This window comes from Polyodon spathula, chromosome 16 (genome assembly GCF_017654505.1).
Source record: "Polyodon spathula isolate WHYD16114869_AA chromosome 16, ASM1765450v1, whole genome shotgun sequence".
NCBI classification, from domain to species: Eukaryota; Metazoa; Chordata; class Actinopteri; order Acipenseriformes; family Polyodontidae; genus Polyodon; species Polyodon spathula.
The window spans coordinates 10,307,708-10,331,826 of record NC_054549.1 but is presented as its reverse complement, the minus strand read 5'-3'; the positions used below and the strand labels follow the sequence as shown (position 1 = coordinate 10,331,826).

Here is a 24,119-nt window from a genome sequence, read left to right as displayed (position 1 = left end):
GCTGATACACCTGCCTACCGGGGTAGGTGAGGTGAGCTTGTGGCAGACAGACAGCCAGCACAGTCATGCAGTAGGTGGTCCTGGTTTTTAGATATCGTATCATTGTTTTATCTGAAATTATTGTTTTCCCCAATCACCTGCCTTACCGTTGCTGACTGTCTTTTTATTATTATTGTTATTATTGTTTTTATTTTGTTTTTAGGATTCAAAAAGAAACTACTGATTTAAAAGCTTTTGTTTTACTGTAATGTTGTAAACAGTTTAACTTTTTTTTTGTTGTTGTATACAATATATAAAAATGGGCTTCCTTTAAAAAAAAAAAAAAAAAAAGCACTTAATATTGATGAGGATGTAAAGGAGAGAAATGAAATAAACAAACGGGATACACAGGTGCCATTGATTTTGTCTGAGGTCCTAACAAAGAGTTGTGTCCTATTTCTGTTTTTGAGTGTCTTATCGTCTTGACTGTTAACCCAGTCAGTACCGAATATTTTTCTTTGCAAAAAAATCACAACACAAGCTGTTTTCATGTAATTCTATACATTCTAAATCAATGTTTCTAAATTGAAATCCTTGGTTTTTACTGCAAAATGTGTCGTCCCATTTTGAGGACAGGACAGTGAGATGTAGCAGAAATCGGACCAGTGAAATTCCACGCCGGCTAAGAAGCTTTTTAATCGTTTAAACAGCGACAGATCTTAACAGCGCCGCCCCAATATGGTCTGTCGCGAATCTCTCACCCATGTGTTTTTGTTGCATTCAAAGAAGAAACATAGAGGCTTACAATGGGCCTACAGTCCCTTCATCATTATTATTTAAATTACACGAGCGGCAGCAATTTGAGCAACCTGAATGATCACAGTCCTGAGAGGTGTTTATACAGTACCGAGCCTCACAACCTGTCTGCAAGCCTGTTACATTGAGGGAGAAGACCACTAGCCAGCTACATGGGAGGAAGTATAGCCCTGCTTTTTCAAATGCATGGATCCTGCTTATTACAATGATACCTGAACCGCGTTTCCAGACACTAGGACAGTTTAACACTGTTCAGTATTTTCGACTCACACCCCAATGCATCCTGCTAAGCGTAGTGCTGCTGTGAAAGGTACCTGAGAGGTCAAACGTACCCGAATGCGCTGCGATGCGAGATTAAAAAGCCTGAATCATTTGACCTCGTTCATACACCTGCCACAGTTGCCAGATTTCTCGTTCCCGTTCTTCAAAACGAGCCCAAACAAGACCAAAACAAGCGCAACCCGTGTTAGAGCATTGGCGTTTATGCAAATTACAACCAGCGACTCTCAAAAATTAATCTCGTTTATTATAAGCGGACTTGGCAACTCTGACATGTGCCCGCTTTATTAATAGAGCGAGTGTATTTGGCGTAACTACTATTTGATTGGCTGGCTGGATTTCCAGCGACGCTGAGTGGCCATTCAGAGACTCGCCCATGCTACGCCTCCCACAGACCAGTCCAAAAACAGGGGTGGTGAAAGAATCTCAATTGAATCTAAAATAACTATAAAATACAAAATTAAGAATTACCAAATAAATTACACGATTAAACCTGAAAAAAAAGCTATCTATGTGTCTATGTGATTTAAAAACAAACTGAGAACAGAAATACTTTGTTAAAAAAGGCTCCCCCACCCCCCTTCACAGATGTTGCTGCCCGGACCGCCCTTACTGTCATCGAAGTCGGCTGGCTGTACTTTCCTAAGAGCAATTGGCTGCTTTATACACGGTATAGGGTTTAGGGGGTGTATTAAATATAGTGCAGGATTATATTTATAATTATATTTTATTCATTTACAAATCTAGTTTTTAATATTTTACTGAAATATGCTGCGATTAGGAAGAGCTGCCTGTCTTTCCCGGAGAGGGTATGTTGTTCCTTTTTCATAATTATTCCAGTAATTTCTTGTACCTGCTGTCTCCTTGAGGCGTCTTTCACATGCACACCAAAAACCGAGAGCCTTTCCGGTATTGGCAAATAACGAACCTCGTTATAATTAATAATAAGATGAGATAAAAAGCGTGCTTCGAAGCAGCCCAGCGTATGCTTATGTGTTCTCCGTGCTGTGTGTCAGTCCAGTGTTGGAGTCGTTAGTGGTTGTGGAATGCATTACTTGTTTTGCTTGAAGATTACCAGGATAATTGTATTCAATGCGAAAAGGAGGTCGCCATACCGGTTATACTGTTTCATTAATTGTCCTGTAATGCAGCAGCATCCTTTCGTCTATGAAGTCACAATGCCGTCACGCTGGTTTTAGTTCAGTTCATTAACAGCATTATAAGAGACGCAGAACCATGCTAAAAACAACACCCACTGGTATTATTTCCACTCACACAACACTGTGAGTGTATAGACCAGTAGGACTGCTCCAGTGTTTTGTATACTGTACAAATCAATACATTGACTGGTACTTTCCCAATGTAAATGCATGGCATACATGATCGTGCATCAGCAGACTTTGCTGTAGATTTGTGTATGATTCTTTTGAGATGATCGCCTGGTAGATTCTAATATTCCAGGTGTGCAAGAATAGCCTATAACCAGTACACCTGCAAGCATTTCATTGTTTGTTTTTCTCCCTGTATAAGCTACTCCTATATAAACACAATTAGCCTGATTGTTTTATGGTACTGTAGAGAGTTTATAGTGATAGGCCCAGATAAGACAGCCGCTGCAAGACTATAAAGAGTTAACTTGCTGGCTATTGTATCCTGATGGGAAATCCTAGGATTAGAAAAGGGGCTGGGTTCCACAGTGGCCTGTCACTTTTTTGCACTTGAGTGTAAAGTACAGTGTATGGATTTTACATTACATCTACAACACTATAAGTTTACTAGTGATCCTGGGTATGCCTCTTTCCACTAATTCTGCAGAAAAAATGAGGCCTTGCTTGCGTCTAGAGTGAAAATAACATCAGTAAAGCTAAGATCATCAGAAAAAACAGTAAGGGACTGGCGAGGAAGGGTGTTCTGCTGAGGAGAGGTAAGAAATGTTCCTGTTAAGCAGATCAGCATCTGTCATGATAAGAATTCTAGCTGTTCTGCAGCAAAATGTTGTGTCCTTATCAAGGCTACTGAAATGATCTGAAAAGAGCCAATCCTGCTGAGCTTCAGGGGTCTGAGCAGATCAGATTACAAGCTGTGACTGTACAGTAGTGACCCTTGTCACGGTCTAGGTGGATTTGCCTGTTGCTTTACAATTCTGGAAAAGCAACGTCATGAATGCAAATCTTGTTTTGGGTCACGGTAAGGCAGTTGAACCCCTCCTTATTTACGCACATTTTCACAAATGAAAAAAAACTGCACATTAAATTGTGATAAATAGCAGGTGTAGTTAAACTGCAGTTTAATCGTTTAGGCAGGTAATGCACATTTTAACTAGCACTGCCTAAAAACGTGGTTGCATTTGTGGGTTAATGGGCTCATAGAAGTTACACAGACGTTGTGCAAAAAACAAACAGTGTCTGGTGCCGTTTTTCCAGCTGTTTAAACTTCTCTGTGGAATATTCAAGGTCTTGGTCTGCCTTTTATAATAATTAAACAGATTGAAGTAACTTTTTTTTTTTTTATAGTGATTGTAAATGTTGTGCATTATAATAAATATTTAACTGCAAATATAATGTTAACTAACTACAAAACAAAATCCTAGTATTGTTTTAGCATAATTCTGTATCTTGCAATGAAAGTGCATTTAAAAGGGGACAGAGGCATGCATAAACCACATTGGGATCAAGCTAAATAAATCGTCGATAAATCAAAATAAACCATTCGATTTCCCCAAACAGATTTTCAACCCAGTGATTGAATTTGGCGCTGCTGCTCATATGTTTCCAGTGCGGTTGTTTGTTCCAGGGTTGCAGCCAGTTACCAGTGAGGCACACACTTTGCAACCCTCTGGCAACTGCATACAAATTGCAACATCGATTTTTTTGTTTTTTTAACTTGACCAACTGCTGCTCTCCTAGTTTGCCTCTGTAAGGTCAAGCTTTTGCTGAGTTGTGATATTTCTTTTGTCACAGCTCAGCTGTCAGTTTTTAAACATTAAGACGGGTGTAATGATTAACCAGCCACTGAACAGCAGGGTGTTTCACTGTTAAAACTGCAAGAGCAAAACCTGTGTGTGACTCTTTTTCCCTGCCATGATCAACAGCAGTGAGCAAATGATCATGTGAGCAATGTGTTCAGTTTTAGCTTGATTAGCAGCAATAGTGTAATCGTAAACCTTAAGGTACTGGAACGCTTTTAACAAAGTGTCTTTCTCCATCTTGTCAGAATGCTTTATGTGTGTCAGTGGCAGAACGACAGCCAAATCTGAGCCAAGTTTTGGCATAGCTGAGAGGATTCCACATGGAAGAGCACGTTTAGCCTTCTTTAAGAAGTAGGTTGTAATAGAAGTTCCTCATGCTGTTTTCATTGCTTACTGAATCAGCCTAGTATTATCGGCTTGACTCCACCTGTGATCAGCAGCTGCAACACCCAGCAAGAAGCCATACTGCAACACTGACCCCCCTCTCCACTCTGCAGGTTTAGAACTTATCCCTGTGCAGCTGTGGAAGTTAAAAATGAGCCAATCCTTGATTTCAAGCCAGGAAGCTCTGAAAGGGACGCACTCCAGAAGGTAAGTGTATGGGCTGTAGGGAGAGCTCATGACCATGAGGAAATAACAGGTGGCAATATTTAGTATTTTTATACCTCTTTGCAGTTCAATGGCGTATGAACTTTTTTTTTTCTGTTGGCTGGCATACTGCGTGTGGCCAAATAATTGTAATAAGGAACATTACACTTGCAAAAACTGTAACGTGCATGAGAGAATGTGTTAAATAACACAGTTTAAGAGCGATAAAACAGTTTAACCCTGTGGGATAGGGGAAGTTGCCCAGGCAAGAAATAAACAGGTATCTATTACAAAGTATAGATGGGAAACTTAACATGGAACAATTATACATGCAGTGACTGAGCAGCATATAAGACAAACTGGGGTTGGTATAGATGCACTTTTTTCTGCTTGACAAACTTTCCTAAAGTTTTTTTTGTATTCATTTTTAACAGGCACTGAAAGAGTTAAAGGGGAAGACGGAGGAGATCCCATGTGTGATTGGAGATGAGCATGTCTGGACGAAGGAGATCAGATACCAGCTTTCAGTGAGTGAACTGTAGGGTTGCAACTAAAGATGTCCCGAATGTAGATATAAAATCACAAAAAACAAAAAAATATAATTTGTATCGTAAAACATTGGGTAACGCCAGACAGCCAAATGTGTTTCAAACCTATTTCTGCTTCTTGCTTACTTTGGTATAGGTATATTATTGACCATTAACCTGTCCCCCTGCAGCACTGTCCCCAGTAAAGAAAGTGTTGCAGTGGGGACAGTTTAGTGGTTAGTATACCAGCTGAACTTGGGGAGATGTCTGAGAGCCCTTTTTGAAGTCACAGGAATGTGATAGCTGAAGCAGAAAAGAACTTCAAAAGAGAATACATTAGTTAAGCTATGTTATATATTTTATGAGCTGCCCTTTAAATATTCCTATGAAGCCCATCAGACCTTAACACTTGTGTTTTGTATCTGTTTTTGCAGCCTTATAATCATTCTCACAAACTGGCCAAGTTTTGTTACGCTGATAAGGTGAGTAAAACAGTCAGCTGGTTCAGAAGATCTGTGAGGTCCATTGTTGTTTCCTCTGCTTTAACCTAAGGACGAGGCGATTTGTAAATACCAGGTATGTGCTTTTTTGTTTTTTTTTCATTACTATTATTTTTTCTAGGATTTGCTCAATAAAGCTATCAATGCCTGTATGGCTGCCCGGAAGGAGTGGGACCTGAAGCCGATTCAGGACCGAGCGCAGATCTTCTTCAAGGCTGCCGACATGATCAGCGGACCCCGGAGAGCAGAGGTGCTGGCAAAGACCATGATCGGCCAGGTGAGCACAGCAGCAGCAGCAAGCACGGAGGCAGTATAGGTCTTGGATTTGTACACAGTTCATTTTTCTTTCGGGGACACTGCACAGACGGTTGGGAATCCATATTTATCAGGGCATATTTCCAAAGTGTTTTCACAACTGTGTTAATTAATAGTGCCTGTTAATATTACAAAACCAATACCAAACTTCTCGGGTAATAATTGAAAGTCTCCTAAATGCTCACCATGGTTTAATGTGTAATTTTCTCTTTTCAAGAGACTTGTCCCAAGTTTTTTTTTTTTTACCTTTTTATCCCTGGATTGGTCTACTTCAGATACTCTCCAGTGATTCCCCCTGCAACAGTACAAACAAGAATGTGCTGTTTCAGTCCTGTCGCTTTAGAACTGCAGCAACCAGTGCATGACTTTTATAAATGAAAGCAGGGAGCTTTGCAGATCGTCGTTGTTAGATTGCTTGTGCTCATTAATATCCTGTCCTGCAAAGGGATCGGTGCTGATCTCTCTCAGCTTTGCTCAGTTCTAGCGCCCCCTCTGTCTCCGCAGGGTAAGACCGTGATCCAGGCTGAGATCGACGCCGCACCTGAACTGATCGACTTCTTCCGCTTCAACGCGAAGCATGCTATCGAGCTGCAGCACCAGCAGCCTCTCAGCATAGAGCCCAGCACCAACACCATGCTGTACCGCGGCCTTGAGGTGAGCGCCCCCTAGAGGAGGCGTGGGAGACAACATCACTGTCACGTGTGCACCTGTGCTTTTTTAATTTTATTATTGTTTTACAGTATTACTTATAATATGTGGTTTCTATTTTAAAAAATAAAACTACAACATATTAAACTATTAATCTTTTTTATATAACCTTACACTATTTTATATATTTTTTTACACTAGGGATTTGTTGCAGCTGTTTCACCCTTTAACTTCACTGCTATCGGAGGAAACCTGGCAGGGGCGCCCGCTCTGATGGTGAGTGCGTACGTGCAACAGCTGACTCCAGCATGGAGCAACAGCGACACCTACTGGCAGACAAATTCCATTTCATCTGATCACCGCTTGAGACAACAGCAACTTGCTGTAAATGCTGAATGAGCGTGTGTGGCTTGGGGTGGTTGTGGTGAGACACTCTCTGAGGACATGTTTGGGTGTTTGCAATTATTTACCGAGCAAACAGGTTTTCTATATAAATTAAGTAAATGAATGACGAACGTGTCTCGAGGCTCCTGAACCCTGTTACTGTGTCTGATTGCAGGGTAACGTGGTTCTGTGGAAGCCCAGTGACACGGCCATGTCTGCCAGCTATGTCGTATATAAGATCCTCAGAGAAGCCGGTCTGCCCCCAAACATCATCCAGTTTGTGCCGGCGGAGGGGCCAGTGTTTGGGGACACAGTGACAGCCTCCGAGCACTTAGCGGGCATCAACTTCACTGGCAGCGTGGCGTGAGTATACCGGACATGAGCCCAATAGGAGCTTTTCTGGGATTTTGCCCATCTGGCTCCTGTGGTCACTCATACTGGAATTGGGAATTGTACAGTCAATGCAGAATGCCCTAGCGTTATCCTAATACAGTGAAATACATACAGTACACTGCCGTTAAGGATTCTGCCCCCTGTCTGTGAGATGAGATGAGAGTAAAAGCTCTAAGACGAGGCCGGCTCTTTTTTTAATTGTGGGTTAGACGGTCGCTTCCATCGTGCACCTAGCATCCACCCTGTTACACATGCATTTGGAATAGAAAGGTTCATTTATGATGTTTTTTCCTTCTTCAGAACCTTCAAACGGCTCTGGAGACAGGTAGCAGAGAACCTGGACCAGTATCGAAACTTCCCTCGCGTTGCAGGAGGTGAGCTTTCCATAGATTTACATAGTGGAGGTAATGGAGAGAGTCTGTCACAGCTATGTCGCTTTAACTATGTATCTAATCTTCAACTGCTTGTCCAGTTGTCATGGTAGGGCTGTTTCATCGTGAGATTTTGGAACCAGGTTTCAAGGCACTATCCCTGAAAAAGTGGCTTTGTGTTCCCTCAGCTTCATGCATGTATTGCTGGGTGATCTGAAGCGTTCTGTTTTGTAGGGAACATGTTTGTTAGTCTTGTTCGTAGTTGCCTGTACCTGCACTCTGACTTCCTTCCTTCATTTCTTTCTTCCTTCTTGGGCTGCAGAGTGTGGGGGGAAGAACTTCCATTTCGTGCACAAGTCTGCGGACGTGAGGAGCGTGGTGAATGGGACGATCCGCTCAGCCTTCGAGTACAGTGGGCAGAAGTGCTCAGCCTGCTCCAGGATGTACGTCCCGGACTCCCTGTGGCCCCAGATCAAGAAGCAGATGCTGGAGTTGCACAAGCAGCTCAAAATGGGAGACGTGAGTCTGGCTGATTCCTACATGCACAGTACCAGCCGCATTTTCAACCTTTTTGGTTTCCAGCGCTAGCGACCTCTATATCATTTTCATTCATCATGCCAGTTTATAGAGGACATCTTAGCAGTTTGAATTGTAATTGTATATATAATTTTTTTTGCCTTTTTCATGCTCACAAAACAATTTTTTTTCTCTCTTCTCTGTGTAGCCTGTTGAGGATTTCAACAATTTCTTGTCTGCTGTTATTGATGACAAGGTAAAGGCATTACTGATTATTATTATTATTATTATTATTATTATTATTATTATTATTATTATTAAGAAATATGATTTTTCCTGTTAAAGAAATGGTATAATTACAATAAGCAACTCCTGTTACAGTGGAGTCAAGCACATGTCAAGATCACTTTGAAATAATGAAACATCAGTAATTTAAGACTACATTTATTTCATTTGCTCGGAACAAGTAATGATTTCTTGATTCTTCATCCCCCCGCAAGTCTTTTTCCCGTATCAAGAAGTGGCTGGACCACGCGCAGTCCTCTCCGAACTTGACCGTCGTGGCAGGGGGGAAGTGCGATGACAAAGTCGGCTACTTCGTGGAGCCCACCATTATCGAGACAAAGGACCCTCAGGACTCCATCATGAATGAGGTAGCAAAACGTTCAAGAATAGCTAGAGAAGGGGATCCAGCACTGAATAGGCAGGGGAACCTCGATCTTGAGTCTGACTGTAAGAACCGTGCTTGCAAAGACCAGACTCTAGATAACATAGTGGGGGGACCCTTGAGAAAGACTGGATCCATCACCATAGAATAGGCTTCTTAACATGTTGCTGCTTTCCAGTTCTCATGTGAGATTGGCTGTGAAACGCGTTACTTGCTTTACATGAGATCACAAAAACATACACAATATAATGAGACTAATATTGAACGTTCCGTATTCTGAACATCTGAACCGGAGGGCTGTCTGGATAATGGTAGTGCGGAAATTTTCAAATAAAAAATCTTCAATATACTGAACAAAAACTTGTATTATTTTTTTTTTTTTTTTCCTACTCATAGGAAATTTTCGGTCCAGTCCTTACTGTGTATGTGTACCCTGAAAAAGAATACATAGAAGTGCTGCAGATGATTGACAACACTTCCCCTTTTGCCCTCACGGGGGCAGTGTTCGCCCAGGACAAGTAAGTGTTTATACCTTTCTTAACCTCTCATTTCCAATCACTGGTGACACTGCAGTCTCTCCAGAGACAAGTAATTGATTCATTTATTTATTTATTGATCCCTGGTTTTGTTTGTAGGAATGTTATAGCCGAGGCATCAAAGGTTTTGAGGAACGCAGCCGGCAACTTTTACATCAATGACAAATCAACGGGATCCGTCGTGGCCCAGCAGCCGTTCGGAGGCACACGTGCTTCAGGTGAGGAGTCCAGGGTCGGGCTAAGAGTCAATTAAGTCATTTTAGGACTATATAGGAACAAAGTCATGGACTGGAACAGACGACAAGATATATTGTATGGTGACGTGCAATTAAAACGCATTTAAAAAGAAAAAGTCGTTCTTACTGCTTGTGGATGTTTTTTAAATTTGAATTAAATAGTTTTTTTTTTTTCTTGTGTCAGTGACCAAAATCATACATTTAAATAAAAACTAATACAACATTCTTCAGAAAGAATTCCACTGATGTGAAATGTGGTATATGAATTAATATATCAGCAACAGAAGATTGAATCCTAATTGCAGTATACATGTGTTTGGGGAGCTGTAATTACGAGCAGTTTTCTAATTGTTATTTCTCTGGCTTTACTTCCAGGCACCAACGACAAGCCTGGCGGCCCCCACTATGTGCTGCGCTGGACCAGCCCTCAGGTGGTGAAGGAGACCCACGTCCCCCTGACTGAGTGGAGATATCCCTACATGATGTAAACCAGACCTTCCCGGCAATTTCACGCAGGAGCACAAAGTCAGGACCTTCCCAGACAGTGACAGGCTTGTCCAACTACTTTTCAATCAACTATTTAAAAAAAAGAAAAAAGTACCAGTATTTAAAAAATAACGTAACCGTTTTTGGACTGTTGAATACTTGAGTAATGCAAACCTTGCTCAGCATACACTTGCCTTGTGAATTCTGAACCCTGCTACAGTAGCTACAATGTCCATAACAGCAGGCTACCCTGAACTTTGCTACAGAACTATGTTGAAAGTGTTTTTTTAGGCCTGGTGAGAGTTTCCAGTGTCCATCTATTGCCGTCAAGTCCAGTGACCTAACCTGTAGTGCCTGAAACTCCCACTAGCCCCAGGCACCCACCATGGGTCTCAGAACTGCCTTTGTTTTAGGTATACAGTATTATTGAAATGATCACGTGCCAGGAGTTTGAACCTTCAGGCCTGTGGTAAATCAGCTCTGAACTGATTGCGCTGTAGGTTTTACTAATAGAAGTAGTTCATGCAGCAATCAAACTCATTGTTTTAAAAATATATTAAATTGACTGTAGTTCTGAATCCCCAGACTGAGTGCAGGGCTCTGTGCACAGCTAGTGTGAGTTTAAAGCCATGCTTATGAAAGTGTACTGTGGATGTATATCATGGTAAATGCATAGTACTATATATATATTTAAGTAGGACTTGCGTAAAGAGAATTGAGGAATGGTTTGTTGGTGCTGGTCTTGACTGATATAAATACCTACAAATGTGTGTTCTGTTTCTATAGCGGAGCAGATAGAGGGTCAGGCTAATGCTGCAAGCCTGTGATTTAAAAAAATTAGCCTGGCTCCACCAATGCAGGACTGCAAACAAATAGTCACACAGCCTCCTGAACCCTAGCAGTCGAGAACCACCGAGGTAATGCAGTATCTCTCTGTGGCTTCTAAAACGCAGAGTTCAGAAAATCTTTTGGCAGCTTGTTTTTAGCAAGATTAGGGTTTTTCTAATGTATAATACGACAGGCATATAATACAACATAGATTGTATATGGTTACATAAAAAAGGTTACCGTGACTCAGATTTTAATCCTAATTATATATATATATATATATATATATATATATATATATATATATATTAATTAGCGTGAGTAATAATGTTTTGATGATTTGCTGCCTAACATCATGTTTTGTTATGTAGATTTTAATTGCATTGCTCCTGTAGTAATTTGCACTTCCAAATACTGATTTATTTTAGTAAAATATTTAAAAAGTTACTGGTTTACTGTGTGTTTTTACTTATGAACTGGGGAAGCAGTAGGAGCCCGTGCTGGTGCCCTGATCGAGCGTCTTTTGACTGAGCTGGGTTGTTTTGATTCTGCTGATACCACAGTGCAACACACTCCTCTGTGTTCTCAATGAGGGGATTAATTCATGTAAATGGGGTCCCATAACAATCCAGCATACTAGGGGCTTTTTTAGTCTTGTGGTTGTTTTTTATTTTTTATATTTATAACATTGCAACCTTGAACTTGAACACTTACATGATGCATTTCTGCATTCTGTCCTAAGAGCTTACTGCAGGATAGCATGGTAAAAGTGGAGTGCCTGGACACTAATTAGGACCTGTCCATACCCGACTGGGTTTGGCATCACCCTGGTGTGGGGCATGTTCTCCTGGTATACCACCGGTCCTTTGATTACTCTGGAAGATGGAATAATTGGCGTATTTTACTTAAGCATGTTGACTGTGATCAGGGAAGACGGCACCAGCACGATATTAGATACAGGTCCTAATAAAGTTAGCAGGCAATGTAAAGGAAAGCGAATTCATGCTAGAATTGCCAGGCCTGCTTCAGGAAGAATTTACCATCCATGAGTTCCCCAGCTTGTTTTATTGTGATGAGACTTGGTAAGGACATTCCAAAGCACAAGTAATGGAGAGTATCGGAATATGGGAATATATAGCTGCCATCCATAAGTCCATCCAACTATACACATGTAGCACTTGCTTTGTGTACATAGTGGAGGGAAGTCTTGCATGACAAATGATGTACAATTAAAGAGTACATGAGCTGTTATTACACTATGTAACACAATTTTTGTTCCTGGGTAGTAAGTGTTATTTCCTAATTGCTTATGTCTCCAAAGTATAGAAAATGGCTATTATTCCCCACAAACTTTGCTTTTGTGACCAGGACAGTGATATTTCAAAATATCACTATTTCCAATGGGAGAACAGGCAAATTTGTGTCTTTTCGTTCACATAAAGTCAGAAAAAAACAACATATAAATCCAAATTAACATGTATTTATACTAAAGTAATGCAAAAATGACTACAAAAGATTTAGAAGTGAGTAGTTTTTCGAGAGTTACGATTATACTGTTGCGATTATACTATAGTGTTTGTCCTTTACCTAGTACCTGCGTCGACTTGCTCTCTCACATTCCCACACAGATATAGCTACCATTCTCCACAGAATGAGTTTATACAATAGCCTATCTAACATGGTAGCTTTCTCTAGTGGTCTGCACGTATCTGAACATTGTAACATATTCACTTCTAATCTCTGCTTCCTTTACTGTAAAATACCTGTCTATTCCTTTCGTGCACCAATTGAAAGGGAGCTACGTCTGTGCTTTTGCAGAGATGTGGCTGTCTTACACAGACATAATGACAGGTTTTACAAGCAACGAATCCAGTCACATGTTCATTATTTTCATTCGCTATAATTCCAAAAGAATGCTATACGTCTGATTTACCTGTTGAACTATTATCCACTAGATGATATAAAGCAAGCGGCAATACAAACCGAGAACACTGCTTAGTCAGCTAACTCCTCCCTAATCGCCTCCTGCTTTAGTGCAGGAAACACTGGGGTAGTGTTATAAAGTGGTACATCGTCACAATGTGGTACATGTACCAAAATGTGACACATGTAATGTTAGAAAGTGGTACGTTGTGAGATATTGGTACAGGTGCAATCAATTGTCAAACAGAGGTACATTTACCATTAATTATACATATTTTTTTTTTTTGCAAACTTAAACCGGAAACAATCATTTTTTCTAAAAAGAAAAAACAATTAATGACGAACAAGACAAAATGAAGTCCACCACAAAGTTGCAGAGGTAAAAAAATGTACAAGACCCAATCTATTGCGTATTATAAATATTCGCATGCAATGGTGGAAAAATATGATAAATAAATTTTAAGATGAAAAAGACTGAAAACAGCATAAGGTACCAGATTTGAATGGGCACTTCCATGCTTTCTAAGTGTAAGTTGTTTAGTGCGCATACCTGAAAATAACAATACAGATGACAGATCCAGTTACAGATGAGTACCCTGAAAGGACAGAAAACATTTTTGGTGATTCAAATTCAGACCCGAGCCTGATCCGAAAGTTACATTTTGTTTGACCCGAACCACAAAAAAGTTCACATTCCAACCCGTTTCTGCGGGTCACCTGCAGGCCCCCGCGGGTACCCAACCCGATGCAGGACTCTAATTCACAGTCCCTCTATTATTATTTTGATGCTTGTTATTCTGCTGTTCTTATTTTACACTAATTCAGGGTATGCAAATATTTAAAATGCAACATTACATATAGACTGCTGCTGGCACCTAGATTAACTCAAATGTGGAAAATACCGGTAGTATGAACGTTGCTATTGTAGAGCTCTTGACTCTTAAATAATGTTCAGTTTGTGTTGCTCTATATCTTTGCCTAACAGCGACCTACATTTTTAAAATCATTTTACAATCCTTCCACAAATCAGACATGCTGTTTTTCTGATTATGCAGTCCCCAAAGTGGTAAGCAAATTAATTTTAGCCTCAAACTGGCCAGTATCCCACAGTATGTAAATTCTACTATAGAAAAGCACATGCATGCACACGGTCAGTGTAATCTATACCCTGAGGAACAGCAGTCATGGCCTTTTCTTCTGTTCTCTTATTCACACACTTGTGTGCTGTGACCTTGGCTTACTCTGAACCCAGCTGCACAGAAACACCCAGATCCCAGTTTGAGTTCCAGCAGTACAGTGGTTATTTGATTGCTGGATTATTCCCGTTCATGAATCACTTGGTATAACCAGTTCAGTGCCTGAACTGCTGGACTGCAATACGTAAGTGATCCATTCTTTGTTTGAAATGTTTAATACACGTTTCTATACACGTTGTCCCAGCATGATTGTGCCTTCTCTACATACTGTGAGGTAGAACTTACAGAACTACCCGTATTCCCGGCTTGTGTTATGAATGGGTTCATGTACATTCTAGAACTACCCGTATTCCCGGCTTGTGTTATGAATGGGTTCATGTACATTCTAGAACTACCCGTATTCCCGGCTTGTGTTATGAATGGGTTCATGTACATTCTAGAACTACCCGTATTCCCGGCTTGTGTTATGAATGGGTTCATGTACGTTCTAGAACTACCCGTATTCCCGGCTTGTGTTATGAATGGGTTCATGTACATTCTAGAACTACCCGTATTCCCGGCTTGTGTTATGAATGGGTTCATGTACGTTCTAGAACTACCCGTATTCCTGGCTTGTGTTATGAATGGGTTAATTTACATTCTCAGTAGATGCAGAGTGTGAGATGGGATTCATTAAGTACAATAACGAGAGAAAAAAAAATAACGTCATGTTTGCAGTTTTTTTTTTTAATTTTCATGTTAAACGATCATTAAAACATTACACTGGATGTATTCAAGTCATCAATATGATGAAGGGCTAACAGCATCATCAGTCCTTGCTACAGCGTCTCTACCCAGACTTTACAGGACGACGAAACACTTCTCTGAGCATAGAAATTCACACAGGGGGTCACATTCCCGACACACGTCATCTGGGCAAGTTTACATTCAGGTGTTTGTTACCCAACAAAAAATATACCTTACAAAGGCATGAGAACATTTCTTCATTATTAATGTATCCGATTACATTCTGAAATAACACAATTCACACATCGTAAGCTCTCTATAAATATTATAGAGCCTGTTACAATTTATACAAAAATAATTTTAAAATACCTTCAATATTGAAGGAAACAACACTGGCATTTTTAATTTTTCTTTTGCAATGCACAGATTCGCGTAACTCTAAAACAAGCAGCAAAAACAAAGCTTTTCAACAGAAAGCGGAACCCGACAAACTTTTGCAAAACAAAATGCCTAATTTAAAAAGGGGGAATTCACATTCCCTACTCGGAGAGGATTTCTTCATGGGCTGTCACATGCAGTCACGGCAGCACCCTCTTGATGTTTAAACGAAGGCTGTGTGTGCGAGTTTACCAGGGTCTCCACAGCACCCCTCTTGATGTTTAAACGAAGGCTGTGTGTGCGAGTTTACCAGGGTCTCCACAGCACCTTGCCGTCGCCCTGGGAAGAGCCTTTGAGAAGGTCGTGCTGGGAGCCCAGTGCAGCTGCAGAGCTGAGCGGATCCCGCCCGCCCGCCTGCGTGTTCTGGAAGTGCTTCAGAACTTTGAACTGGGATTCCTTCGTCGGGTCTTGGAAGGACAGGAAGCGCAGCGTCTCCTCCAAGCACTGGTAGAAGCCGTCGCTGTAGCTGTGCTGCGGGGTTGCTATCTTGAAGGAGGCCGGCTGGCTGTTCTGTCGCAGGTAACCCACGGCCATTTCTAAGATGTCGGCTTTCTCCAGCTTGGAGCTGGGGTGGTGCGCCTTGAACTCGCTCTCCAGCAGTTTCTTCAGCTGCTCGATGCTGACGTTAATACGGTCCCTGCGCATTTTTTCCACCACTGGTTTTCTCATCTGTTGGGAAAGAAGATAAAAAGCAGATTAAACAGCTGTGTAGATTTCTGGTCTATCAGCATCGATATTCGTGTATGCGCACCGTTTAAAGCGTCCACATGGCTCAGTACTTACTTTGAGTTTGTCTTTAGCGCTTAGAGCTAGGTTGCACACGTTGATCGGAGCCATGCTGTATGACAGCTGCTTCAGGCAGGCAGGCAGGCAGGCAGTGCTGTGTCTGTTAAAGGTCAGGGTGCGTTAATGCATCTCTGTCGCTCTTGCTGTCCTCTATTTATATCTCTGCGGCTGTGCAAGAAAGTGTGGGTCTCCGTCTTGTAAGGCTTTCCCACACTCGGGAGCCAATCAGTGCCCCCGGAACGACAATAGAAGCGGTTTCAATTACTTCACGCTAAATTGGCTGCGTATTGCTCGGGGATAATACGCGTTTTCTTGTGAACAGGTGGAGTGTGTGCAGCACAATGGAGAGCGCAATGGTGGGATGGGACCTGGGAACGGGCTGACCCCGAGGGAGACAGAACCGCTTTCACCATCGCGTTCTGGAATCACATGACGTACCATTCATTAAACCGGAGTTCTAAAAGTGTGGACATGGCGGGAAAACTACCAAATGAAACTTTTTGTACTGTTTTGTTTTGGGTTTTTTTTTTTTTTTTTTTTTTTTTTTTTTTTTTTTTTTGTCGACTGCTTCAAAGGATTTTTAAAAGCCTAATGCCCCCCTTTTTAATTGCGGGGGATTAAGTGGGATTTCAGGCATTCTTCTGTGAGTTCCCGCTTAAAACTTTCTCAGAGTTTACTGGCAGATGTGCAGAATTTAGCTGATAATTTTAGTAAATCGACTTTATTAATCTAAATACAAAAGTCTAAAATAATATAGTTAATAACAGACCTATCAATAGCGACAAACCTAACAACAACAACAACAACTAATTAATAATAATAATAATAATAATAATAATAATAATAATAATAATAATAGTAATTCTCAGTATAACTCTTTGTGTATAGCAGAATGCATTTTTATAAATTCAGTGTGCATTATTAATTACACATATTATAGGTCGCTTTGTTTCAGTCCTTTCTAATTACATTTCTTTTAATTCACAGTCCTAGGCTGTAAGTGGCTTTCCCTGTTAATTGAAGTATACCGCACACGTTGTGTTCTAAACATGAACTGCACTGAACCACATTCAATACCCTTTTAATTAGCCAACAATAACTAGATGATTGCTTGCTAATTAAAACGTGTTTAGTAAGTTTGGTTTAAAGTTCTCTGCAGCATTGTCCCTCTCACTTCCTATATGGAATATTGAAACTACGAGACTAGCTGCCCCAATCTGCAGTGCTGGCACATGTTTGAATTGATAACAGTTGAAATGAACCGCGTTGATTCCTGTCCAGATGCTCCATAGGGAATTGAACGCTAAACAGAAAAGCATGGCTAATAGGCACGCTTCCATTGCTGTCTGTGTGAATACAGCGTGTGGGAAAGCAAGAGGAACCCGGACTCCAAGATTCCTGTTTGAAGAAGAGGCATCTGTTACACAAAAGAGCAAGCGGTATGTGGTTATATCTGTGGCTGTGAATAAGGGGGGGAAAACAGACGTGTTAATCAAGCCCAGAGAGTGTTTCTATTCAATCTCTGATAACGAGTTTGTCTTGCATTAACACGTGGGTTTTCTCCACAGTGTAGAAGCGTACAGAAAAAAAAATAGTTCATTGCAATACGATAAAACCTATTTTAACAGTCAAAGCAACGCGGGAAGGCAGATGAACCAGGACACAAACTGACAGATGGTTTAAAGATAAGAATGGTCTTTTTGGTTAATGGACAGACAGACAGGTGGAAGTAGAATCAGCAGTCCAGGTTACAGGGAACCGGGCCTTGGACCCGTTCTGGCTAATCCACAGAGCTAACCCATTCATCCTGGTCCCTCTGAGTCTACGTCCATTGGTCTAGGGTCAAGACTTGGTCCAGTCACGACTTTGTCTCAATCCTTGGTCTGGCTCTATCTCACCCCTCTAAATTACTCTAATATGAACATCTCATCAGATTCTGGGTCTGAAGCCCATTGGTCTTGGTCTATCTGGGTTCCAAGTCCACTGTCCTGGGTATTTTCTGCTCCTAACCGTGCAAAAAAAACCCAAACAACCTATAATGTATCCGGATTTGTGTGTGTAACCCCTGTGTGTCTAAGTCCTGCATGACTCCTTGAGCAACACAACATGACTTGTTTAATTTAGATGTGAAAAGAGCATGTGGGTTTCTGGTTGAATCGAGTAATCACATTTTCTTTTTTAAATTCTGTTGTTGTTAAGAATATTCACCAAAGCGTTTGTTTGACGGTGTTGTGCTAGTCCAAGCATGCTTGTTAGTCTCAAGAGTCAGCGCCAGAAGGGCCTGTGCTTGCTTTCGCCAAGTCTGCTGATATTTTCTAGAGAATTCTTTCTGAAGCACCATCCCTGCTGAGCACTGCTTTGGGTTACACAGAGCCTTTCAGATATCTGTTTCCCTGGACGGTAGAGAAAAGAAAACAATACAGAGCTGTTATCCACAAAGGTCTGCTGCTAATTCAGATGCCTTATTCTTTTTTTTTTTTTTTTTTGCTGGGTGTCATATTCATCATGCTGAATGTCTATTCACTAAAAATAAATGTGGAAAGGGATTCCCACACTCGGGATCTTTCAGTGATTCCAGGGGGGGCACAATAAGCTGTCGCTGTAATGATGACAAGAGCTCTCCAGCAGCTGAACAGGTGCTGAATGCTGGATCCAAACAAGGGGAATAAAGATGGTCAAATAACCCCCTGTGGCATTCCAGTATCACGTGGTGTGCCATTCACAGGGACGTAATGAAAGGGAACTGGCGGGAAAATTGTCCCTTATCAGAATTACTTTGAAATATGGTACTTGGGACACATTGCTATGATTTAAAATTGTAACTATACAAATAGCACGTTTTAATTAAAAAATATATATATATATATATATATATATATATATATATATATATATATATATATATATATATATTATGCTTTTATTATGGTTTTTACGTGTTGCAATAAGTATACTTTGCAGCTGTGCAAAAGTAATGCTATTTATCATTTACAAAATGCACTTTATTTCAGCAACTTTTAATGTAGGTTAAAAAAAAACCGTTTAGTAACTCCTTATTGACTGTCGTAGGTGCACTGGTGATTTCCCATTGTGTTCAATGCGAGATTGATAAGTGATTGACACTGCTGTGCTGCTGATGTCCAGATGGCGATTGAAGGTGAAGGCTGGGCTATCTCTCTCTAACAGCCGCACTTCCTTTGTGCGCTGCCCCGGACAGTGAATGCACTGTGTGTGGGAAAGCAAGGCAGGCCCGGGCTCCCACATTCCTCCGGAACACATGCGCTGCTGGGTCTATAGTGGGGCTATTCATAAAGCTGAAGCTTGTCACTTTTATATTCAGAGAATGCTTAGATATGGAATAAATACACAGTTTGACCTTCCTGAAAAGTATTTAACGTGATTACCGGTACAGTTGTATTTTACATGAGTAATAATAATAAAGTATCTGTTTTGTAAGCAAAAGCAAAAAAGGCACATTTTTCTGAGTAGGAAACGATATAAAGCTCGCAATTACAATTATTGCAAAAAAAAAAAATGCCTTTGCCTTTGTTTCAAAGCATGTGAAGGTGATGGTGCACATCCCCGTGCAGACTCCAAACAGCACCAGCAGAACAGTCGAGAGCAGGAGCCTTCGGCTGGTCAGGCGCCAGCTTACTGGGTGGGCCCCCCCGTGCTGAAATGTGAAGGGCGAGCTGTGCCGTGAGCCGCACAAGATTCAACGGGTGTGGAGCTGACGCGCGGGCTGGGGTTGCTGGGAGACAGGTGTGCAAAGTAAGAATTTCTGTCTTGCATTGCAGATGGTTCAGGTCCTGAGATGAAGCATCTGTTGTGTACGAGTTACAGTTGTGAAGTGTTTTCAAAATGGCATTGGGAAGGATATCGCTGTCATTTGGAGATTTAGCGCACATACAGTTCATATAGTTATATTTCATTTCTTATATATTTTTTATGTTCTTTAATTTCCTTTCTCACTGTATATTTAAAAAAAAACAACATATTTAAACCGATATTTACACAATTCAAATTCGCCCCTTCTTTCTATGAAAGAATACGTAGATGCACCTGTCTGCTATAAACCGTGGTAATCTTTTGAAAAGTGCCCCGTGTCCTCAAATACCTGCAGCAACGTTCTGCCTGTTCCACGCGTCATTTTCACCCAGGACACCTGGCCCTTGCTTTTGGAATGCTACCTGTGAGAATCCGAACGCTTCACCTTTCCCACGCTCGGTAGAGTGTTAGCTTGACAGGTGTAGTTCGTGTTGTGCGTCTCTCTAAGTTCATTCAGGTGTGTACCATGAAGACTGATAAGCTGAACCAATAAACTAAACAATAGCTCCTCAAGGGGCAGCAGCCGGCTGCTGTTGCGGTTGTGTGTCAAGAGTTATCGGTTTTAACGGCTTGGTTACACAGTTTAAAATAATGCGTGTATTCAGCCATTGTTTTGTTGTTGGGACTGGGTGTTTTTCGTGTGGATCTGCTAATATTTGCAGTACACGCATGGTCTTGCAGGGTTAGGTGCGCGCAACAATTCCGCAAGGCAAAGCAGATGGCTGTCCCTGGTCTGTAAGCAATGGGGTAAAATAAGGGTCTGTGGTTCTTTAAATATCTAATCTCCGCAGGTATGATGAAAGTGGCGCCTGTCGTTGTGAAATCTCTCCTATTGACTTCAGGGCGTGTGGGTGAGAGCTTGGCGGAGTTTCCCACACTGTTCATCCATTCATTGCTCAGTTTTCTCAGGGAGCCGGAACAAAAGAAGTGTGCCTTTTATTGATGGAGATTGACAGCTGCCTTTTATTCGACATTCCCCATAAGAACGCGTGTGTGTGTGTGTGTGTGTGTGTGTGTGTGTGTGTGTCTAAACTAGAAACCGGAATAAAGCCCAGATTTCCTCCCAAAGTACCCCATGATTATGCAGCCGAATTAAAACGATTCTGTGTGTTTTTTTTGTTTGTTTGTTTGTTTGTTTTTTCTGGGGGGGGTTGTATTGTTTGTGATATACTTCAGACGCACTAAGATAAACATTACAGTCGCCTTAAATGTTAACCACAGTAAAAGCATAGCAAACTATAATAATGCATGGTAAAGCATAAGTAAACATTTAATAAAAAAGGAGAGGATTGATAAAGCATATTAATAAATCTGGCAAATTGGGGTAAACTGTGTTAAATGCATAATATAACCACGTGAAAAAGCATAATACACACTTAAGGTTTACTGTTGACAATTCTAATAATTATAATTAAGAAATACAGATTGAGCTCTTACTGGGTATGGTTTAAATATAGAACCACGGTTCTTCAACAGGTTCACAATGCCTCTATCAAGCATTGGGACAGTGTGTGCAGGTGTAGCCTCAAAGGATCTTACAGTTGCGAAGTCCAATCTGTTTGGTTTTCACAATACTCGATCAGCTCTGTGTTTGATCTCGGCTACCTGCAACCGGCTTCTGTTATAGTGGGTGGAACTTTCCCAGGTTATTAAAAAACCGACACATGACACATGCCCCTGTTTCATGCTGATAACCCGCAGGACGAGTCGCTTAACCATGCAGTAATCGATGTGTCTCCTATTGTTCTGCGGGATTCGCCGATTGGCTGCTGAGTGTGGGAAACCTAACCGAGCAAGGGACCCATGCATTCACATGCAAATCGTGCGTCATACATACAAGAGAAGAGCACTCACTCGAACCAGAAACCGCTCAGCGCGCTCTGAGAACTCAGCGTCTTTACCTCTCAGCCCCTTTGCTCAAACAAAAATGTCACCTTGCAATTTCGACAATGAACTCTGTGACCTCAAGCTCACCAATAAAGAAAAAAACAAAGTAAGTAGGACTAGACAGGAAAGCAACATTTGCAATGCGTTAATGAAGTCATGTTTGTAAATGTATTGTTGCGCTCCGAATGCACAGATCGCTAAACGCGTTTGTTATCGTTTTTGTTTCTGTGCAGCTAAGAAAACCAGTGGTGGAAAAAATGCGCCGAGACCGCATCAACAACAGCATCGAGCAGCTCAAGACGATCCTGGAGAAAGAGTTCCAGAAACACGAGCCCAACAGCAAGCTGGATAAAGCCGACGTCTTGGAGATGACCGTGAGCTTTCTGAAGCAGCAGCTGAAGCCTGAGCCGGTAGCCCCGCAGGCGGACTACAACGAGGGCTATTCCCGGTGTCTACAGGAGACCGTGCACTTCGTGTCCCTCTGCGCGCCTCAGAAAGGGGAGCGGCTGCTGAACCACTTCTACCGAGACAGGAAAGCCGCCACGAGTTCCAGTTTCCCTGCATCTCCGGTGACTGTTCCCGCTGGCCAGACCTTCACCAAGCCAGTGGTCCCCAGCCCCGAGAGAGCAGTGTGGAGACCTTGGTAGATCTGCCACTAAACCCGGGGAGGGGGGTGTAAACCCTCCGGTAGTTTGGAATGTTTATTTCCGTTTTTAATATTGTTTCAAGCTGCCTTCATGTTGAACGGCGGTTGTATAATACATGTGAGCACATCGTTTTACAATATGTTTAATATGTACGCATTGCGTTTACAGGATGGTTCTTTCTGTAGTTTGTGACAGCGGTCCTGCACTTATTAAGGTTTCTTATACAGGAGAAACGTCAATGCAAGTGTCTTTGTTTTACCTGCAGAGTATGATAGTCGCCTTTTATAAAGGTATTGGGTCGATTAGTTACTGGCCTATTTTTGAGATATTTTCAACATGTTCCCTTCAGTGAAAGGGAGAATTGATGGGTGCATTTCAATGTGTCGCTGTTACATCACCTCGTGTAATGCTGTAAATGCATATAACTCTACATTCGTAGGAGAAGCGTTCTCCAGTGTATTCTTTATCGCTATGGGAAGTTTTAAAAACTTTTTTTTTTTTTTTGGTCATAAAGAATCTTAGTTGCCTTTTATAATGGCACGATGTCATTTTGTATCGTCCTGTTTGTAACAATCTGTGATTGGAAACACTATCGGGTATAATAGGAACATTAACATTATAGTTGTTGTTTTACTTTACCGATCATGTTTTAATGATTATTCTTGGATGTATTTCTGTTGATGAAAGTGTTAAGCATACTTTTGTATGATGATATAATACACTCGCAATAAATACTTTTGAATTGCATATGGTTTGTGTTCTCAGTTCTTACGCATTGGTTCGGGCATCTATCTATACCGATAGATGTGTACCTATCTGTAAACGAATTGTCTCTGATGCAGCAGGTAGTAAAACACAAACATTTTACACACATTGTAATGCCAATGATTAAACTTTGATGGGATTCCTGTCTCTTCACCTAAAAACAGAAACAACACACTTGTGCCTTAACCCGTGACTGGACTTTAACGATACCTAAAATTCCCAACCGACCCCGATGAAGTGTAAACGATTCAGACCCATGCTTCAATAAGGGTTCTCTAGTTCTTGACAAACTCGTAAAGGTAGCTCACTTTGATTTCTTCCTGTGCACTTACATATTACCTAACCTGCCCTTAACCCAGTTATCCTTTGGTTAGGGACGGTACCTTTTTAAACAGCCCTGTTCCAATGAAGCGAGCTGTACCTTTGAGAGAATCCGACCAGGCTGTCTCAACAGGTGCGCTAATTTAGACTGAAGGTTGTGTTTGATGAGAGTGGGCAACGCGTGGCGCGCAAGTACCCATTGTAAATTAAAATAACAATTCAAGCCGCCTTAAAAAAATAAGTGGTTACGACTGAGGCCTTGGTCAAAGGGACTATCTGTTGGGAAAATCATGCCGATCTAAAACACCAGGAATATAGACCTTCCGGTTTAAGAGGCATGGATGAAAACACAGGAAGGGACTTGCGCACGCTGAGGTTGCAAGACGTTTTGGACTGATAAGTACCAACACTGTTTTTTTGTTTTGTTTTGTTTTGTTTTCTTGGCTGGTTATTGCAATATTTTTTTGAGTCGGAGGCTACACGACTATCAAATGTATCCAAGATCTGTCTTACAAACAGTAATGTAATTAACAAAAACACGACTTGATCCCGTGCTCCCACTCCC

The 24,119-nt window shown here is 41.3% G+C and overlaps 3 protein-coding genes across 5 annotated transcripts; 2 read left to right on the top strand and 1 right to left on the bottom strand.

Annotated features, from left to right (window-relative positions):
* Positions 1 to 1,717: 1,717 nt before the first annotated feature.
* LOC121328567 (delta-1-pyrroline-5-carboxylate dehydrogenase, mitochondrial-like) lies at positions 1,718 to 11,310 on the top strand. Of its 2 annotated transcripts, none has more exons than XM_041273326.1 (15): positions 1,718 to 1,883; positions 4,540 to 4,633; positions 5,065 to 5,157; positions 5,592 to 5,639; positions 5,779 to 5,934; positions 6,477 to 6,626; positions 6,822 to 6,896; positions 7,180 to 7,367; positions 7,698 to 7,771; positions 8,091 to 8,287; positions 8,493 to 8,540; positions 8,785 to 8,937; positions 9,348 to 9,469; positions 9,587 to 9,705; positions 10,099 to 11,309. In XM_041273326.1, exons 1-15 carry the CDS (start codon positions 1,843 to 1,845, stop codon positions 10,209 to 10,211), a joined length of 1,671 nt encoding a protein of 556 aa, XP_041129260.1. In that variant the 5' UTR covers positions 1,718 to 1,842; the 3' UTR covers positions 10,212 to 11,309. The 2 variants fall into 2 exon arrangements, with proteins under 2 accessions (XP_041129260.1, XP_041129259.1); XM_041273325.1 differs by lacking the exon at positions 1,718 to 1,883 and adding an exon at positions 4,281 to 4,393 and having other exon boundaries at positions 10,099 to 11,310.
* A 3,556-nt stretch (positions 11,311 to 14,866) lies between these two features.
* Positions 14,867 to 16,592, bottom strand: LOC121328575 (transcription factor HES-5-like). Its single transcript, XM_041273341.1, has 2 exons — positions 16,104 to 16,592; positions 14,867 to 15,989 (listed from the first exon to the last, which is right to left on the bottom strand). The coding sequence occupies exons 1-2, from the start codon at positions 16,155 to 16,157 to the stop codon at positions 15,567 to 15,569; spliced, it is 477 nt and encodes a 158-aa protein (XP_041129275.1). The 5' UTR covers positions 16,158 to 16,592; the 3' UTR covers positions 14,867 to 15,566.
* Positions 16,593 to 19,233: 2,641 nt separating this feature from the next.
* LOC121328448 (transcription factor HES-5-like) lies at positions 19,234 to 23,188 on the top strand. 2 transcript variants are annotated; one of them, XM_041273116.1, is made up of 2 exons: positions 19,234 to 19,877; positions 22,055 to 23,188. In XM_041273116.1, the coding sequence occupies exon 2, from the start codon at positions 22,079 to 22,081 to the stop codon at positions 22,466 to 22,468; it is 390 nt and encodes a 129-aa protein (XP_041129050.1). In that variant the 5' UTR covers positions 19,234 to 19,877; positions 22,055 to 22,078; the 3' UTR covers positions 22,469 to 23,188. The 2 variants fall into 2 exon arrangements, with proteins under 2 accessions (XP_041129050.1, XP_041129049.1); XM_041273115.1 differs by lacking the exon at positions 19,234 to 19,877 and adding an exon at positions 21,510 to 21,927.
* The last annotated feature ends 931 nt before the right edge of the window (positions 23,189 to 24,119 follow it).

Coding starts and splice junctions, on each gene's coding strand:
- LOC121328575 (XM_041273341.1), bottom strand. CDS start 16,157: ATGGCTCCGATCAACGTGTGCAACCTAGCTCTAAGCGCTAAAGACAAA. Junction 15,990..16,103: donor GCGCTAAAGACAAACTCAAA/GTAAGTACTGAG, acceptor CTTTCCCAACAG/ATGAGAAAACCAGTGGTGGA.
- LOC121328448 (XM_041273115.1), top strand. CDS start 21,664: ATGTGTCTCCTATTGTTCTGCGGGATTCGCCGATTGGCTGCTGAGTGT. Junction 21,928..22,054: donor CCAATAAAGAAAAAAACAAA/GTAAGTAGGACT, acceptor GTTTCTGTGCAG/CTAAGAAAACCAGTGGTGGA.
- LOC121328567 (XM_041273325.1), top strand. CDS start 4,296: ATGTGTGTCAGTGGCAGAACGACAGCCAAATCTGAGCCAAGTTTTGGC. Junction 7,368..7,697: donor AACTTCACTGGCAGCGTGGC/GTGAGTATACCG, acceptor TTCCTTCTTCAG/AACCTTCAAACGGCTCTGGA. Junction 9,706..10,098: donor CGGAGGCACACGTGCTTCAG/GTGAGGAGTCCA, acceptor CTTTACTTCCAG/GCACCAACGACAAGCCTGGC.